Raw genomic sequence first — 20,213 nt, forward strand, 5'->3', positions numbered from 1 at the left:
AACTTGAAATAATTTTTTTCTAATATATACATTTAATTTTAAAAATCATGTGGAAAATGCTGAGAAATCCCTCATTTTCATAGCATTTTACACAACAGACTTTGAAATTTCACTATTTTTATAAAAAAATTAAATTTAAAATTGATATTTATATGAAATACATTGAAAGAAAAATAAATATATGAATTATAATTTTAATTATGAATCACAACTAGCAAAAAATCTCAGCTGCATTGATTAAACAAATTGTAAAAAAGCTAATTAGCAACTAAGTCTTTTAAATTTCAAAATTCAAAAAGATAGGTGACGATGTATTACATAGTATAACAACTTGTTACATGTTAGAGAACCATGTATTTTAATTTTTTATTAAACGCAATAATAAAAACTGTTATAATAAAACTAAATTGTGTAATTTACTTTTGAAGAAAATGAAGGTCTAATTTGGTGGCACAATGACTTTTCACAGCTTTTCCCACTCCTTGTGAATCAGCAGGTAATTTAGAAAGTTCTAGTTTAATTCCTGTCATAGATAATTTTCTAAGTTCTTCATTTGTAAAACACTCTATAAGTGCCGGTTCACAAACTCCAGTTTGAGAAAGAACAATCAAATTTGACCAGTGTGTAGCTGCAAAATTGATAGCAGTAATCTTTCAGAGTCTTTGGGGTGGGGGTGGGGGTCACTATTTTTGAAAAAAAAATAACGAAACAAAATTTTTTTTTAAATATATTTTTGTGCTGTAATATGAATGAAACTGACTATTGTTTGAGTAACTTGCGATAACTGATAAAATTTAATGGGTAAATATTTACTTACCTAATGGATAAAATCTCTTCTCACATCCACTTCATTTGAGTTTATCATGGATATTATGATATTTTCTGGAAGTAGTGTAAAAGCACTATATTTTAAACTTTTAAAAAACGTATTTTGGATTTCAGTTAACTGTTTTGTCCTCTGAATCGTATTAAAGATATACTGTTGTTGGTTTAAAAAATCGTCAGTTTTGATCTCAAACCAACTGGATGATAAATTTGACCAGAATGTTTATCATAGTGTTTGAGTATAGACAACTCTGGTCTATAAACACATTAACCTTGTAGCTAATGTTAGCTATCTTGCTTGATTCAAAGGCCCAATTTTCCAAGCTTCATATCTTGGATTAACTTCTCAGAAAATGCCAACAGCATACTCAAAAAGTAGCCTCTGGTTTCCCTTTAAATTATTTGTTTCTTCTGCTATCAGATAATGATGATCGAGAGGGCCACTAATTTTTTAAATTATACTTGAGGCAAATCTTGATAATTATTGATGCAGAGTTTCCCCAAAGGACTAGTAAATGTTGTTGGGCTTCTTGTTGTTCCAGCAATTAATTTAAAAATTGCTCTAAATGGCAGTTTTTTTGTTTTTGTTTTTTATAAAGTGAACAGCCAATAGTATGTCATTTTATGGGTTTTTTCAAGAGCTGTAATAAGTCCCGCTTCACAGCCAGTGTTTGTACTGGTATTATCCACCAAACTGTTATCTGTTGTTCCTTCAATGAAAGATGATTGGGGAAGTTTGTTCCTGTCTTTCATTCAGCCTCTCTAGTTTACCCACTTTAGCAGAGTTTCTTTTGTATTTTTATAGCACTTTTGTTGATAGGTCCCAGTTGATAACTACCTTTTGGCCCTGTTTTTTCTCTTTGGTCTTTTAAGTATTTTGTCTTCTAATGGAACCTGTAAAATTTGCATGTTTAATAATAGATCCAGAATACATAATAAATACCAATATATTATTTTATTTTTCATAAAATAAAGGAACATAACTGCAGTTGAACCTCTGGAATTAATCTTATCTTCTTGTTCGAAGGACAAGTGCAGACTGTGCCTTATTTGACAATTTTCTGTCCTGCACTTTACTGCAAAGTCATCAAATCTCAAGATGGGAAGTTTACAGCTACAAGAAGATATATCAAACAGTCTGTCTAGCAGTTCCTCCATTCTTTTCAATTTGACAGGAAATCTCTTGCAACAGCCAATTTGTTTGGCCCTCTAAAATATATTGACCTTCTGTCCTATATAATGTTCCATTAGCAAGGGTAATTGTGGATTAGCTGCTTGCCAAATATTGTTTTCTTGATTATTAACTTAGAAATTGTTTAACTGTTTTCTAGGAAATAACTAAACTGGATGACTTGCCCTAAAGTTTGGAGTGCTGTTTCATCCAAACAAGGTGGACCAGCAAATATTTGTGAACCATTTGTTAAAACTGAACGCCGTGCTTTTACTGACATTTTAATCTGAAAAGTAAAATAAATAAATGGATGATAACTGAAGGAACCTGTTCTAGGCTATTTTCCAGTTTCATATGTAAAAAAAAAAAAATAAGTGCTAGTTATGGTAAGTCATAATGAAAAACTTTGTAAAGTTGAATTAGATTTATTGAAGAGACAGGACCAGTCCAAACCAGAAGCATAGTAGTGTTTAAACATTTTTTTTTTTTTACAGACTTTAGCTCCTCTTTGGATAATATGAATTTATCCATAAATAGATTCATTCTTGCTGTAGCTGTGCCATTTTAAACGAGTGTGCAGTGTTTAGAGTTTGAAAAACTGGTGCTTGTGCATCTATGTTACCATGTTATTTTTAAAATAGTATTTTCAAGTTAAATTTAATTTTTATGGTATTTTTGTTTATTAAATTGTTGGGTGAAAGTACAGAATAGTTGCAACACACTCTCCCCTCCTCCCCATGTTATGAATAGCTTTCTAAATAAAGTTATTTCAGCACAATAACATAGATACAAAAGTACCGAAAAACCTTTAAAGCAGTTTCCTTATTTACTTGTATTAACCTTTGTGGGTTATCTGATTTTAAAACTATAATTTTAGGAGAAAAATACTCCTTAAAAACAATTATAAATATAAATTATAAATAAAAGAAATAAAATGTTTCTACTAATTTTCTGCAAAGTAAATTTTTCTAACTAGAAAAACTTGAAAATGTACGTTATTTTCATAACAAATGTGTAGAATTGTATGGGCTATTTTTTTTTTTTTTTTTTTTTTTGTTAATATAAAATTGGAATATTACCATATTTTAATAAAAACTTCAAGTAGAATTCGACATGAAATAGAAAAATAAATTAAAAAAGTAAAAATTTAACTTACCAATAACGGGAATCATTTCTTCATCAGATAAAACAAGAATGTTTTAATTCACTGCAGACACTTGAAATATAATCTATATGCTCTAAAGTTACCTCCTTTGCCAAATTTGCATTTGAACAGATAAGAACAAAACGAGAATATTCAAATGAAGGATGCTACAAAAAAGAATTAAAGTCTGATTCTTCCAGATGTAAAATTGTCAAAGAAATCATTTATTAGTGCTGATCCATAGAATCGTTTTCATCCATTTATTTCTTCATATTTGTATGGTGACAAGACATATTTACTAACAATGTTATTTAACCAAAATTGTTATTGTAAATATGTATTTAACAATTAAAAAAAATATATATTTCCCCCCCCCCCCAGTTTGAAATATAGATTATGATTTTGGAAAATATTTGATAAAAATTTACCAAACCAATCAATTAAAATCTGAAAGTTTACTCATTTTTTAGATTTCAAGTTTTTTTGTTTTTGTTCACAAAGTAACACAAAGCAGATTTTTCATTCCCAATATTTTTTCTCAAAAAAAAAAAGACATTATCTGGAAATGAATGTGTACTTCTCCTTCCAACTTTGAACTCCATACCATTTTTATTATTTTTTCTATAATTTTCAATTTTCTGAAATGTTAGCAACATAAATGAGTTTCTTATTAAGAATAAGTTTTTAATTACATTTTTGTCATTCAATTACATTTTTGTCTCTTTTAAACAACTTTTATTGTACAGTTAAATTTTTAATTTATTTTATTTATACTTTAATTCACTTTAAATAAGGCAAATTACCACTGGGGCATTAGGATCCATATTTATAGGGACATACAAAGTGAGGAATTGTACAGTGAGATGCTTGTTCACGTTTTATTTAAATCTGTAGATGTCAAGGAAACAGGAATCAGAGAGAGAATTCCAAAGGCTAGCAATTTAAGAAATGCTATTAGAGTAGAAAGCCTTTGAATTTTGAAAACTTCTATAGTGAAGGGGTGGGATTTTGCTGCTTTCTAAGTTTGTTGAGGGTATTTATTTCAAGGGGACACTTTCTCAAATAAATATCTTTTCATCTAATTGTAGATGATGCATTAATAATTGGTATGCAGAGATTATTTATTTTCAGTTTCATCCACAAACATTAAGTTCAAACAATTTGGGGTATTGTAAATCGCATGGCCCCATATGTGGTATCGTGGCGACTTCTAATAAGTATAGTTAAGAGTGGGTTAAATGAAGGACAACTACTGATCCACACCCTACACACACTTTTGATAGAGTTATGTCTAATTTCTTATAATGTATAACATGTTTGCAAATAAATAATTCAGAGTGTAGTAGTATTTGTTCTGTGCTCAGGCAGAGGAGGAGAAATATTTGTTAACTGAGGTAATTTTTATTTTTATCTTATCAAGAATGATCCTTTTTGGAGAGTTGGATAATCCCCACATAAAAAACATGACCTTATGGCTAACTTTACCTTTTTGGGGAGGCAATAGGGACTCTCTTAATTTGTATGCAGAGATATGTAAGGTGCAATTAGTTTGTGTGTGTCTGATGGGAATTTTGCAAGTATATCTTTGTATGCATATGTGTTTACCTATATTCTTGATTAGGATGGATAGGTTTTCTATTTACTTGCCTTCCTACAAGGGCAGATTTAGACACAAGGTCAGTTTTGAATGTAGAGCAAATCCAGCTCCCCAAAAAGTGACACACTGTATTGGAACAAAAAAAAAAATTGCTGGCCTGAAAGAATTTCTCCTTCACTGACTGAGGGTAGAAAAGATTAAGTGTATTGTCAGAACAGATACTACATTTCGATGCTAGTTTAAAGGCCAAGAACTTGGAGTTTATTGTCTCTGTTGATTACTTTTTCTAAAATTCTAATAAACTTTTTTCTGGGTGTAAAGGGAATAATAAAATTCTCCAGAATGCATGTTGTTCTATGACTTTCTTTTTCATCTGTTAAGTATATTGAGAGGAAGGGAGGTATTGTAAAATAATGCATATGCTAGACACAAGGTAAGATTTTTTAGTACTTATGCAAAATAAGGACTGCCATTATTGGTGGCTTCCAGGCAGTTTACATTAAACACCAAAAGGTGCCGAAATGTAAAGCCAAGGAAATTGCAGCAGTCAATGTCACTTAAGAAAACATTTGTTATCATTGATTTATTATTAAAAAAAATTAAATATTTATCTTGATTTGAACAAAAAAGTTTTTTTTAATTATATAAAAAATTTAGTCATAAAAAAAAATTTTGTTTGCTATTCAAAAAGTGAATATTTTCTCATGAAACTTGCCTTACAATGAGTTTTCTTTTCTTTTTTTCTTTTTTTCTTGGTTTTGATTTTATTTCGTAGAAATTGTTTGATTCAATTCATTATCTTATTATTTGGAACAACAAAGAAAATTTTAATTTTTTTCATTGAATTATCTTCATAGTAATAGAATTAATATTTTTCATTGAAAACAATTGACTAGCATTTGCATGAGAAAACAAATCACAAAACTTTTGTTTGGCACCTTTTAGACATTTTACATAAACTACCCAGAAATTCTGCTGATAGCACAGTCCTTATTCTGCATCATGCTGAACATATTAATAAAATGGATTAATTGCATGACATCAGTCATTTCTAATGACACATATCTGATCATGGGATTTACAGCCGTGTAAGTTAGGAGTATTAATTTTTAAAATATGGTTCATTATAAATACAGGAATGTGTGAAAACCAATGTTTGAACTTAAGTTTTCTAAGAATTCTCTTATCTATTTAACTGTCTAATGTTATATTAACCTTTTTAAAGGTTTAAACTTAAAAACAAAAAAGCATTAAATAAATCAAATTTAAGCTGTAACAAGACTACATTTTTTATCATTTGAGCTCTGCTTAAAAATCTACCAGAAATCCAATGATAATCTGAAAAGCATAAAATACTGATAATTTCATAATTACTTAATTTGAATTAAAACGTTCTCTTGCTCATATGAAACTTTCAGAAAATTATCCTTTTAACTAGAGCAGTGCTATTTATATCACTAATGTAAATAATAGCTGTCTTAAACAAATTCATTTATAGAGAACTAGAAGATTACCTGTCCCAGGACTGGTACAATTAATTCTCCAAATAGAACAGCTTTGCATCACTTTTATTTCCCCTTACAAAGATCAAACAATGATAATAAACCTTATGTCTAGAATCGTTATACCAGTTTTGCTTAGAATCTATTATGTGATTTGATCCTAGAAAATGTCTAAAATTTAAGGGTCTTAAGAAAAATATTGAAATTTAGGGAATGTTAACGGTGTCTAATGACTATAGATTGAATTTAAAGCAAATTTGACATTTGAATATTCAAATGAGAAGCTGTGCTTATATTATACTATTTAAAACTCTTTAAAATACTCCAAAGAAACTGAAATTTGGGGGAATATTTATTCATTGATATCTAATATCTATTAAAATTTCACAGAAATAAGACGCATTTGAATTTTCACAAAGGGATTCTACCACTTTTTTATTCTTTTGGCATAAATTAAGTAAAACTAAATATAGTCCACATTACTCACTCTTATACCTGGCAGCTGTGTTCTAAAATTCATAATAATAATCGGTTAATTTAAAAGTAAATCCTGTACATACACATATAACAACATATACATATACCTAATTAAATAGGGATAAAAATTACAATAAAATAAAGAAAACACTAAAATAATACTTGACTGTTCGAAAGAAAAAGCACTAAAATAATACTTGACTGTTCGAAAGAAAAATAAAAACATTTAAATTTCAAAACATAATTCTTTTCTGGGGAGAAATCTCATAATTATAATTTTCTTCTAAAATATATATTATTAATTTAGCTTCAGTTAACACTGATATTTTTTGGTTCAACACTACAAAAGATGAGAGTAATTTACCATCAAAAAAACTTATATTGGTAAAGGGAGATAATTACTTGATCTGGCAATAAAAAAAATATAATCAAAGAAAAATCTTTTAAAAAAACTTATATTAAAGTCGTCTAAAATGATCAGCAAATAAATTTAATGTACCTTTCTTTTTCATAATAAAATGTTAACTTGTTCATTGTCCAAAGTTCTCTCAATATTAAAAACAAAAATACAGAAAAATGTTTATGATGTATGTAATTGCCACCAAGTGAAAATGTCATATTCCAAAAATTATGTAAATCAATCAAGTAGTTTTTTTTTTTTTAATTAATTAAATAAAATTTCATGAGAAAGCAAGAACAATGTCTGGTTCTGCATTTTTGAATAAGTAAAGAATTATCTCCTCCCCTGTAACTTCTCAAGAAATGGAGATCAAAATCAGCCTTGTAATGGATACATTTGACCATTAATTGCTAAAAATTATTTTAAAAAAAAATGATTTTCTATACATAAAAAAATTGATCAATTTATGTGATTTTTGGAATGATATTTTCAATTCATGCATAAAGAACTTTTTTGTATTTTTGCTTTTTAATATAGGGAAAATTCTGGATATCAACTGAAAATTCTTATGTAAATAGTCATGTTTACATTTTATATTTATGATTCATTGTTTTTGAATACTGATATAACTGCTACATACATTTAAGACATCTATATTGTTTCTTTGAAAAGATTTTTGCTTAAAGTAAATCTATGAAATAATGAATCTGAACATGATGAATGATTTAGAGTTGGTAATTTATCAACAGTTTTTGTGATTTTAATGCTTTTAATTTCTTAGAATCCTATAACATTTATGCATTACATTATTATGCATTGGAAGAGAAATTTACATTGAAACTTTTTAGTTTACGTCTGATTTTGTGAATTTTCTTTGTACCTCTCAATTATATGTGATATGAATTTTTCTCCTCAGATTTTAAAATTATCAAATAAAAAATGCCCTAATTTTGACAACAGATGGCTTGCTATGAAAATATTGTTTAAAGCTTAATGCTGCTAATGCTAATTGTTGCCATTTCAGCTTTTGTTCAGATTTTATTTTTGCTTTTATAATAATGAAAAGTGTATTTTGAGCTTCAATTTGCTTTGTATGCTTTATAAAGCATTGTTATACTTTGTTGTTTTGAAGGAAATAGATATGCATTAATAAAGAAGAAAGTTTGTGTATGAAATGTTTGTACTAAAATTAGACCGCTTTTCTTTCAGGAAACAAGCAAGGGAGATAAGTTGTAACATGATTTCTTAAATACTTCATATATTTTATGATTTAACTGTTTAATTATGGAAAATAATACATTTGCTGAAAGCAGAACATTTCTACATGCTTTTAATTAGTGTATGGAGTTTGTATTTTATTGGTAAATTGTAGTACTTATTGTACTACTCTATTTTCACAGCAATAACAAAAGCTAAATACATATTTATAATCCACTACTTATGTATGTAAGAATATGTTAACATTTATTTTTATACCTACGAACACTAGTGTTTCATGCTCATGCAATCATCAGTATAGGAAGTGATAATTACTGCTGATCAAGAGATTTGAACCCAGTCACAAGGTCAATCTTGACTCTATATGCTAGCATCTTACATCAAGGCCACTAGTAATTAACACAAGAATTAAATACCTAGTCAAATTAAAAGTTCAAAGGGAAATTAAATGCCTAGTCACCTGACATACATAGTAAACAGTTATAGAGTATTCAACAACTGGAATACTGCATTTGTGTTAAAGTTGACTGCTTTTTTATTAATTCCTTGAAGAGGGCTTAACTTTAATTTCTTGAAGGGCTTTCATAACTGTATAATATTCTTTTAAATATTAACAATTATTTTTATGCCTAGACACACACACAGTCAAGAGAAGTTATTAACCTTTAACTCTGAAATTAATAGCTGAAAATGTATTTTCATCTATTTCTGCTTTTATGGTGTATTTCCACATTCTCCAAAAACCACACATCACTATAGTTACAATGACCAATCTAGTAAAATATTATGAATTCAATACCGAACACATATCCAAGGAAATGGCAAAAACACTAGATGATGACCTCCAATCTGTAGTGGAATGGGGGCAAAAATGGATGGTCACATTCAGTGCTGCCAAGACTAAGCTTGTTTCCTTCAATAATTACAAGAAACCTTCACTACCCCTAATAGCAATGGCCAAGAACACATTATTCAAAAGTACTTCCTTTAAACTCCTTGGCCTAACGTTTACAGGGAACATGAACTGGAATAGATACATTGAAAGCATTGTTAAGGCTGTTGCGAAGAAGGTGGGCTCTCTCTATCGTGTTAGAAAGCTACTTATGCTTAAAAGTATCCTGTACCTCTATAAGGCTACCATTTGCCCATGTATGGAGTACTGTTGTCACATTTGGGCTGGTGCATCTGCTACTAGTCTCTCACTCCTTGACAGGGTTCCAAAGAGAATCGTCAACCTGATAGGTCCTGAACTGTCATCTAAACTTCAGCCTCTATCCCATCGATGAAATGTTGCATCACTCTGCCTGTTCTACAAGTACTTTAATGGTGAGTGCTCTGACAAACTACAAGCACTTGTACCCCCTCGACGTGAATACCCCTGACAAACAGCTAAATCCCACCCCTTCACCGTAGAGATCCTTAGGTGTAAGAAGGCCTTCTACTCCAATAGTTTCTTCCCCAGAACTGCTAGACTTTGGAACTTCCCTTTCGGGATCCTGCTTTCCCAACTGTACTGACATGCAGAAGTTCAAGTGTAATGTGAACAGACATCTTGCTACTCATCTCCTTTCATAATGCCCCTGCAACTTATGTCCCTGATAGTAGCCCCCTACTTCAAAGTGCACCGTGCCTTGTTTGGGGTGAAAATTGAATTTTAAAAAAAAAAAAATTTAAATAATGCAAGTTCCACTTCACAAAATCGCAATAGTTTGTTACGTAACAAGGCCGCAAGTGCTTCTACAAGTCATAGTGTAGAACAAAGTATTCATGAAACAGTAAGCACATATGCATGCATATATAATAACCCAGGTTAAGTTTGCAGCGACAGGGGACCATTAGTGAATTTGATATTCTCCTGAAATTTCCTTCTTTGGAGGAAGCAGGTTCAATCCAACCAGGATGAATGCCACTGGCTACAGGATAAAACATCCATAGAATCTCTGCTTATATAATACTGATCAACAATAAATAGAGATATTTGTAATAAGTTTTATTTCTACAAACATATCATAGCTAATTGAAAATGTTACAGTCATAGCTTTATTAAGCAACAATCTCAAGCCCCCTAAAATGTCTATCCTCATTTAAGGAGAGTAGACATTGGATCTTGCAGCAGTTTTCATAACTTTTGGTTTCATTATTTTGTCATATTCCATGAGCTATGCTTCTGGCAAAGAGGGAAGAATTGCTGTTTTAGCAATCAAATTTGATTAGAATCCATTTAACACTTATTGTTGGCAAGTTTTTTACCTTGAAGTAATATTTATTTTTTTTTTTTTTTTTGGCTTCTTACATCAACTGGCTTCATGCCTCGTTTAGAGCGATTTCCATAATATATATATATATATATATATATCAAAAAATGAAGCAAAATTATAATCTGTAACGGTCATATGACTAGATTAAAAAGAAAAATTTTTTAACAAGACTCTCATATTGAAATTCACTGATTAAGGTTAAGTAACTTGATACAATCAACCATTTATTTTATCTAATAAAATCACACACAAGGCACATACGCTTTTCACAGCAAATACATAGACTTATATAATTTTAATATGGATATACAGTTCATAAGTCGAGGAAAGTAAGGCAAAGTATGATATCTAAGGCTTACATGACTTAGCTGATGACATTTAAAAAAAAAATGGATAATGAAAATAAAATAATAATAAACCATAATATTGAAAATAAAATAATAATAAACCATAATATTGAAAATAAAATAATAATAAACCATAATATTGAAAATAAAATAATAATAAACCATAATATTGAAAATAAAATAATAATAAACCATAATATTGAAAATAAAATAATAATGAACCATAATATTGAAAATAAAATAATAATAAACCATAATATTGAAAATAAAATAATAATAAACCATAATATTGAAAATAAAATAATAATAAACCATAATATTGAAAATAAGATAATAATAAACCATAATATTGAAAATAAAATAATAATAAACCATAATATTGAAAATAAAATAATAATAAACCATAATATTGAAAATAAAATAATAATAAACCATAATATTGAAAATAAAATAATAATAAACCATAATATTGAAAATAAAATAATAATAAACCATAATATTGAAAATAAAATAATAATAAACCATAATATTGAAAATAAAATAATAATAAACCATAATATTGAAAATAAAATAATAATAAACCATAATATTGAAAATAAAATAATAATAAACCATAATATTGAAAATAAAATAATAATAAACCATAATATTGAAAATAAAATAAAGGTAAAACATATACAGATGCTAGTAATAAAAATTATTATTATTAGACTAGTAGATGTACTGATTAAACATGGAAAAGCAATGATGATAATACTTGTAACCATAATAACGCGGGTCATGACAATAATAATAATCATAATAATAATAATTACTCATAATACACTCATATTACAGACCAAGTACTATATTAACACCCTTCCCTTTTCCCAGGGATTGAGCATTGAAAGATGTTATATTAGTCTGAAATAGTTTAGTAAATTAAATTGAGCAATAAAAGATGGTAATAGTGTACCTGTGGCTTCAGGCAGGCAAATACCAAATCTCCATTAGTATTTTTTATTTACTCATGTTATTTTTGCACCATGTTTGAATTAAAATGATCTGCCACTACCTATCGATAAGTGTAACTTGTGTTTGTCTATATTTTGTTAAATTTCTTTTTAGTATGGGTGATGGTATCACTTATCCTACACGCACAGTTGATTTGGATTCGGATCATCTTCTTGGTGAAAGGCAACGATGGATGGAGGAAGGTGATACAAATGGAACAGCAGGTAAGCACGACTGACACAAATTCTATGGAAACATTTTCAAATGTTGATAAATTGTCATTTCAGGGATAAAACAATATTTTTAATCTACAAGATGAATATAGGATAAGCATATACCATTGTATCGGACAGGTTGCCCAGACCAAATTGACTGTTTACCTCTACTGGTCTCTATCTCCCATGACCTTAGGAAGATCTTCAAGTTGTAAGCCAATGTCTTCTGTCAAAAATTTTGTGTATGTCTTGACAGGTCTTCCTACTTAAGCGGTTTCGTGTTAAGGATCCCACATTGCCACATCACTGACGACCTCATTTTTTTTTCTGTTGCAATGTCCGGCTGAAAGTTATATGGGAATATGCCCTCCCAAAATAGATCAAGAAAAATTTTTTTAGAGCCATAGTGGAGATGGTGCTGCTTTATGGTTCACCAGCATGGGCTCTCAGTAAAAAAACTTGAAAGTAAGTTAGATCGAACTTACACTGGAATGCTCCGGGTAGTCTTAAACTTAAATGAAAAATCACTCAACCATTAGCCATTTGCCTAGGATCTCTTCAGTAATAAGAGAAAGAAGAACATGATACGCCGGACATTGCTATAAATATACAGCTACTGTTTCACATCCAAATAACAATTATTATTGTTGTAGGTTGTACTTACAAACAAGTTTGGCTTGTATTAAGATCCTATCACTGAATGTATATTTATCTAAACAAATAAATGTATCAGTTTCATTTTGTAATTTATCAATTCTATATTACCCCCAAAGCGGATTACTTCTATTTAAATCAATAATGCAGGGTAATACTTTGAAATAGTTTTAAAGACCTATATACATCAATATATCTATCTAATTAAAATAAATGTTTTAAGCAATCTATAATAGATAATTGTTTGGTGTTATTCATTTGTAATTTTATTGTTTTATTTCTCATATGTATATATATATATTATTTTATGGGTTTGTATTACTGTACACATAGATTCGAAAAAGTTGTCAAAAAACAAATATAGAACAAATAAATGTTATCAAAGGCAAGATAAGTTACTTTTCTACCTAACTGGATATATTTTTTGTGTTTTTATTCAGTGTAACATGTTTATTCAGCTCGAAAAACATGCAGTGTTTACCGATGTATTGGAAAATTCAAAATGGCAGCCGACTCTCTCTCGGAGAGGGTACGTTTGGGAAAAGGTATTATAAATAATAAACTAGACAAAATACTGTTAGAAAACAACCGAATATATGTCAACTTATGTCACGGTAACATATATTGAGCGAGTTTCTAACAGTATTTTGTCTAGTTTATTATTTATAATACCTTTTCCCAAACGTACCCTCTCCGAGAGAGAGTCGGCTGCCATTTTGAATTTTCCAATACATCGGTAAACACTGCATGTTTTTCGAGCTGAATAAACATGTTACACTGAATAAAAACACAAAAAATATATCCAGTTAGGTAGAAAAGTAACTTATCTTGCCTTTGATAACATTTATTTGTTCTATATTTGTTTTTTGACAACTTTTTCGAATCTGTGTACAGTAATACAAACCCTATTTTATTAACTTTATGTAAACAAAATTACCATAAGTTGCGACAATAAATCTACTGTTTCAGTCTAAAAAGACATCGTCAGGCAACAATAAACTTCCAGTTTTACTTGAGGCCAGATTGACCTCGAGTAAGACTGGAAGTTTATTGTTGCTTGACTGTGTCTTTTTAAACTGAAACAGTAGATTTATTGTTGCGGTTTATGGTAATTTTGTTCACCTAAATTGAATAAAATAATGTCCTACTCTTTTTATTGAGCACTATCAACAACTTTGTTGAAATTTAATAGTTTTTACTGTTGGATATTTTTAACCTGAAATATATATATATATTTTCTTATAATATATACCAATCCTTATTTAAGAAACTCAATGTAATTACAGAGCAATATAGAGAATAAATAACAAAAAAACTATATTCCAAAATTCATGATGTGGACCATCTTATTTATTCCTTTTATATATTACTTATATATATAATAAAATTCTATAAGTCAACTGAATTAAAGGAATAAATTATAAGATGGTCAACATCATGAATTTTGGAATATAGTTTTTGTCATTTATTATTATATATATATATATATATATATATATATATATATATATATAGATATATAGTTTTTATATTTAAATTTCATTAAAAAAATATATAATTTTTGAAAATTATGTTTTTTCTGAATGATATTTAAATATAAAAACTGTAAATTTTAATTTGCTCTATCTAATATATTGAGCAATTTTATTTGGTTGGGATTGTCTTATATAAAAATATTACCTCCCAAAAGTATTTTGTAAGAACTGATACTCCAAAATTCATTAATCTGTGATCTAATTCATCTAATTATTCTTATATACACACACACACACACACAATTGTTATATATATATATATATATATATATATATATATATATATATATAAATATATATATAAAATGGAAATTACAATTGAATTTACCAAAATGATCCAAGATGGTAAAATTAAAGTAAATTATAAATATTAAAGAATTAATATTTATAAAATTATCTCGGCCAGATATAAAAGCTCAATAAAACCAAATAGGAAATAGAGCTTATAATATGAGCAAACAGTTAATGAAATATGTTAAAAAACACTTTGAAATGAGTTAAAAACATATTTAATCTGAAAAGGAAACACTAGATAAATGGATAGTTTTTAATCCGCGGAGTTTCGAAGAAATACTTTCCTTCTCATCAGAGGGTAGGAATTAGCAAAATGCGGGATCGGATTTTGCATGCAGAAGTATTTGGTGAAACAACAAGTAAGTCAAAGATCTTACTTGAAAACAAAAAAAAGTGAAGCAGAGGGAATATGGTAAAGAAAAAGGTGATTACACACGAATGGATAGTCTGGTGGAAGATAAAAATCACCTTTTTCTTTACCATATTCCCTCTGCTTCACTTTTTTTGTTATCAAGTAAGATCTTTGACTTATTGTTGCTTCACCAAATACTTCTGCATGCAAAATCCAATCCCGCATTTTGCTAATTCCTACCCTCTGATGAGAAGGAAAGTATTTCTTCGAAACTCTGCGGATTAAGGACTATCCATTTATCTAGTGTTTCCTTTTCAGATTAAATATGTTTTTAACTCATTTAAAAGTGTTTTTAACATATTTTATTAACTGTTTGCTCATATATATATATATATATATATATATATATATATATATATATATATATATATATATACACAATAGTTTTGTCAATGTGTTACCAGTAATTAGTTATTTAATAAAGGTAAATTACAAAAACCTTTTTTAAAATATCTTCATTTATTTTCAAGGAAGGTTGTCATACTGACTGTTTTAACAATGTCATTTAAATGAAATTCTGCTAGAAAGAAATATATACTGATGTATGAGTTCATAAAGAAGAATCAGTGACAGCTTCCCCCACCTTCTCACTTCATTCACTCATTCCCTCTCCTTCTCCTAAGAGATCAAATTTGCCCTTTAATTGTTTGTAAAATAGCCTCCCCCTCCTACACATCATCGAAGTTGAATTGATTTTTTTTCCTATTTCTTATTTAAATAATAAATAAATTTGCATCAAAATGTTAAAGTCTACTTATCTCCATACATAATAATTTGATTGCAGAAATTCCCCTCTGGACCAAACTACACAAGGTTTGCTCCAACAGATGGCACATACAAATTTACTATGACTAGACTATTAGCCACTATATTATGTAACTTTTGAATACACTCTTACACACATTTATTCGTTATATTAAAATCCTACATTACATCCTAGGAACAACATCATCATAGTTGCAACCATCTATAGTGGAAGTAGTTACTATTTTTCCTTCTTAATAAAAAGTACTCCTATTGCTTCCAGTCAACACTGGAAGGTATTCTGCATTTTGGTCAGATATGGGGTTGCACCCTTATTATCTGGCTCATATACTTATATACATAACATAATCTTTCCTTTTCCTGATTCCAAAAATAATAATTTCTCCCTTCTCACATTCCACCAAGTCTCATTGGCTGAGAACTGACTATTGTTCATTCCAGAATGTAAATCCTCCTACAAAAACGAACGCTCCAGAGATTTACAAACATGGCTTCCCTCTATACAAGAAGCAATCGTTTAAACTAAAATATTCCAATTACAAACATATTAACACATCGAAACATGTTTATAAGCTAAGATTGCGTACATCTTTACATTAAATATACCATACATGTTAACTTATACAGCTATGCTAGCGTGCTACATCTTTTGTGTATGCATACACCATACATGTTGTTTTCCAACACATCGTCACATGCTGATAGTCATTATTTCTTTTCTTAAATTACAGTTGACTAACATTCTTTCTTTACGCACTGATTAAAACATTTTAAACAACCGATTACATGGTTATTAAAGTCGAGACCTGGCTTTTATGGTTTGGGAGCTTTTAAATTGTCTAAAACGTTTGATTTCTTCTTCCTTTTCAAACATCTAGACAAACCTTTCTTTTTTCTTAAAGTACAACTGACTAAAATTCTTTCTTTATACACTAAATAAAGAATGATTATACAATTACTACAGTAAAGACCCAGATTTTGTGTGATTTGGAAGCCTTTTAATTGTCTGTGTTTTATTTTATAATTTAAAATTAAACACATTGATTAATAAAAATAAAATATTGGTATACTTTTACAGTAGATATTGTTGTCATGGTATTTACATCAAGGGGGTACAACGGTTTAATGTTCATTAGAACCCCTACCATTAAAATACTTGTAAAATAGGCAGAGGGATGCAACATTTCATCATTAGGACAGAGGTTGATGCCTAGCTGACCGTTCAGGACCTATTACGTCGGTGATTCTCTTTTGACCCCTGTTTAAGAGTGAGAGACTAGTAGCAGATACACCAGCCCAAATGTGGCAACAATACTCCATACATGAGTGAATGGTAGTCTTATAGAGGTACAAGATACTCTCAATCTTAAGTAACTTTCTAGCATGGTAGAGGGAGCCCATTTTCTTTGCAGCAGCCTTGGCGATGCTTCCATTTTCATGTCATTTCTCTCTATGCAACACATGTCCTCAACCCTCATTGGCCCGGTTTCACTTACATACTTAATCACATTATGTACACATGCCTGATAGATATTGTGGTAATACTCTGCTGGTTAATAATGATAGAATTTTCTTAAATTTACTCCATCCACTCTTGTGATCACATTAGCATCTGCTCCACTCTCTGCTCGAATGGTATCACTAACGTAACAAAACTTCTAGACAATAGCATCAGCATCCAGATATACTTTGTCCACATGTGAATTCTCATTCATTTCAACTGTCTTACATTTGTGCACACAAACTGGTTATCCTTTCTCAAGCTACCAATAATTTTGCTGCACATTTTCCTGTGCACAATGCATTCAAGGACCACAAACGATTGAATTGCAATGTAAAACAATATAAAAGAAATATTTTATTAAAATTAATAATCTATATAATTATAAAACTCAAATAACCTTGTAACTGGTTTTGTAACCCAACATCCGGTTTACTACTTCCGGTTGTGCATGCGTACATAAGCAAAGAATCGACGTGACAATAAAATGTATTGTTTTACTGTGTACATTTTCAGCATCCAAATTGTTTTTGTTTTGGCGTTTAAATATATCAAAATTTGAATTTAACTTTAAGTGTTATGGTATCTGTTCAGTGCACATTTACCTATAATTAGGCAAACCAGTTATAATTCAATGGCTGTATGTTTTTTTTTTTTTTTTTTTTTTTTTTTCAAAAATGAACAATTATAAACAGAACGACTCATAAAAATCTATTTATATTTTTTTTCTGATTATATACTTTCAGAGAAATGTTTCTGTTATATCACACAAATCTGTTTTTCTTTACGTCACAAGTGCCACGCTCATACATTAATTCCTAAGCTAATATACAATACTGACCCAACGGATTACGGGTAGTCTAGTTATTGATAAGTCTGTAATAAAAATATTAATCTGCATAAAGCATTTCATGTTTGTGTGAATATTATCACCTTTAAAAAAAATAACATTTTCTGATGATAAATCTGATGCCACTAAGGTCAACACTGTATGTCTTTTTTGGCGCTTCTACACTATTGGGAAGAGATTTCAGAAATCATTTTACTGAATTTCACATGAAAACAATGGTATCTATATATTCTCATATTTTTAAGATGATTATAGCCAAAAATTACAAAAATCGATAAGGTAGAAAATTATTAAAGAAAATAAAAAATAGAATTTGATGAAAACGATCGTAAGACACAGGAGAGTTTGAAAGGGATGTAATTTTCCATTTCGATTTTAAACAAGATGGCCGAAATTTTTCACCTGCTAACACAATTAAAGTTTTTTTTAATAATTCAGTAATATTCAGGTCATTCCAACTACATAATTTTGAAGCTTTCATTGTAACTTATTCGAATTGACAAAAAAATCAGTTGAAACCATTGTTTTTTTTATCTGAAAACTCCATTTATCGACTACAAAATTTTGTCCCAATAATGTAGAAGCGCCTTTTTATTTCTTTTTTTTTTTCAGCTAGCGATGTTAGTTTTCATTTACTTCCCTTGAAAATTAGCAAACAAATATTTTAAGGAAAGTCTTAGTAATTTATCTTTTTATTTCATTAAATAACTTACAGACTTGCTACTTTTACACACAATTTATTTTTCCACAATAAAACAATTCCTGGGAAGATTATTAATGTTGAATATATGGTCAATCGCTATAATTCATTCTTTTATGATAAATTCATTTTGTATCCATATTTTTGTTTAAAGGAAACCACTCCATAAAGTCATGTGATGTAAATACTATACCACCTCGAGATGAAACACTAGCCAATGATAAATGGTGTAGGGACTGATTTCAATCCAGAAAACAGCAATTCTTCCTCTTTTCTAAGAAGCTTCAATCAATGGAATATGAGGACTAAAGAAGTGAGAGTTATGAGGCTGCTAAACGGGAAACCCAAATCCATAGATAGAAATTAATTGGTAAAATGTTGTATACATTTAAATTATTTAGGCTAAATGTAACTAAGAATCCCATAACTTAGCATTGTTATATTTTTTGTGATTTCAGTTATTCCATGATATAGTTTTACAATCAGAAATATGCAAAAACTCTTCATTATATATAAGCTTACTAAAAGGAAGATGTGACATTGCTTAGAATTGAATGTGGATCACAACTATATACTAGTGTTGGGAAGATTAATTGGAATCGCAATCGGGAATCAAAAAAAAAATCAGAACTTTTTAGAGAATTGGTATTGGAATCTGAAAAATTTGTACCTATTTTTTTATGCCAAAAACGATTCTTTTAATTGGCTTTTTATTTGATTTTCTTTAAAGAAAAATCTTCTACTGCTGATAGTAAAACTAAAATAGTGAATATCTATTGATTTTAACCTATTAGTAAAACTAAAATCGATAGATCATCCCTCACAAGTGTATCTACACGTTTGAGAAAATATCTGCACATTTAATGTGTTTTTACGTAATTGTGAAAAATAACAACTTTATAGTTAAATATGTAGTGATTTATAAAGAATCGGAATTGGGAATTTAATACAGAATCGATAATTGTATCGGAATCGGAAAAAATATTGGAAGCGTCCCATCCCTACTATATACTTTTTTCAGTATGCTCATAGCACCATATTACTTTCTTTGTTTTTATTGCCCTTCCTCTCCTCTCCTATTTTGCCCTCTCCCTCATATAGTTGGATGAAGCTTTAATGTTGAAAAATTCCATGAAGTTAATGTCTTATACAACTGGTTTAAATTCCACTAAAATTGGATATACATATTTAAAGCTTTAAGAGGGTCCTGCCCCCATGGGTATCTTAGAAGTGGGGTCAGTCAGATATTCAACACATAGAAGGTAACGTAGAAATTCAAAACCAATTTGTCTTCTCCAGTAAATTCTATACTTATGATTTAAATTTCATAAAAGTAGGATATATTTGAAGTTTTA

At 29.1% G+C, this 20,213-nt stretch overlaps 1 protein-coding gene across 5 annotated transcripts in view; it reads left to right on the plus strand.

The window, feature by feature from the left end:
• Positions 1–20,213, plus strand: part of LOC145268223 (palmitoyltransferase ZDHHC20-A-like) — a 226,821-nt gene that overhangs the window by 193,466 nt on the left and 13,142 nt on the right. For all 5 annotated transcript variants that reach the window (XR_013864861.1, XM_080123528.1, XM_080123530.1 and 2 more), the window contains one exon: positions 12,047–12,156. Coding sequence is in view for 4 of the 5 variants with exons in the window: in XM_080123528.1 (XP_079979654.1) it covers positions 12,047–12,156 (110 nt within the window). In the remaining variant the exon portion in view is untranslated. The remainder of the gene's footprint in view (positions 1–12,046; positions 12,157–20,213) is intronic.

This window comes from Euprymna scolopes, chromosome 43 (assembly GCF_053919585.1).
Source record: "Euprymna scolopes isolate OS-2025 chromosome 43, ASM5391958v1, whole genome shotgun sequence".
NCBI classification, from domain to species: Eukaryota; Metazoa; Mollusca; class Cephalopoda; order Sepiida; family Sepiolidae; genus Euprymna; species Euprymna scolopes.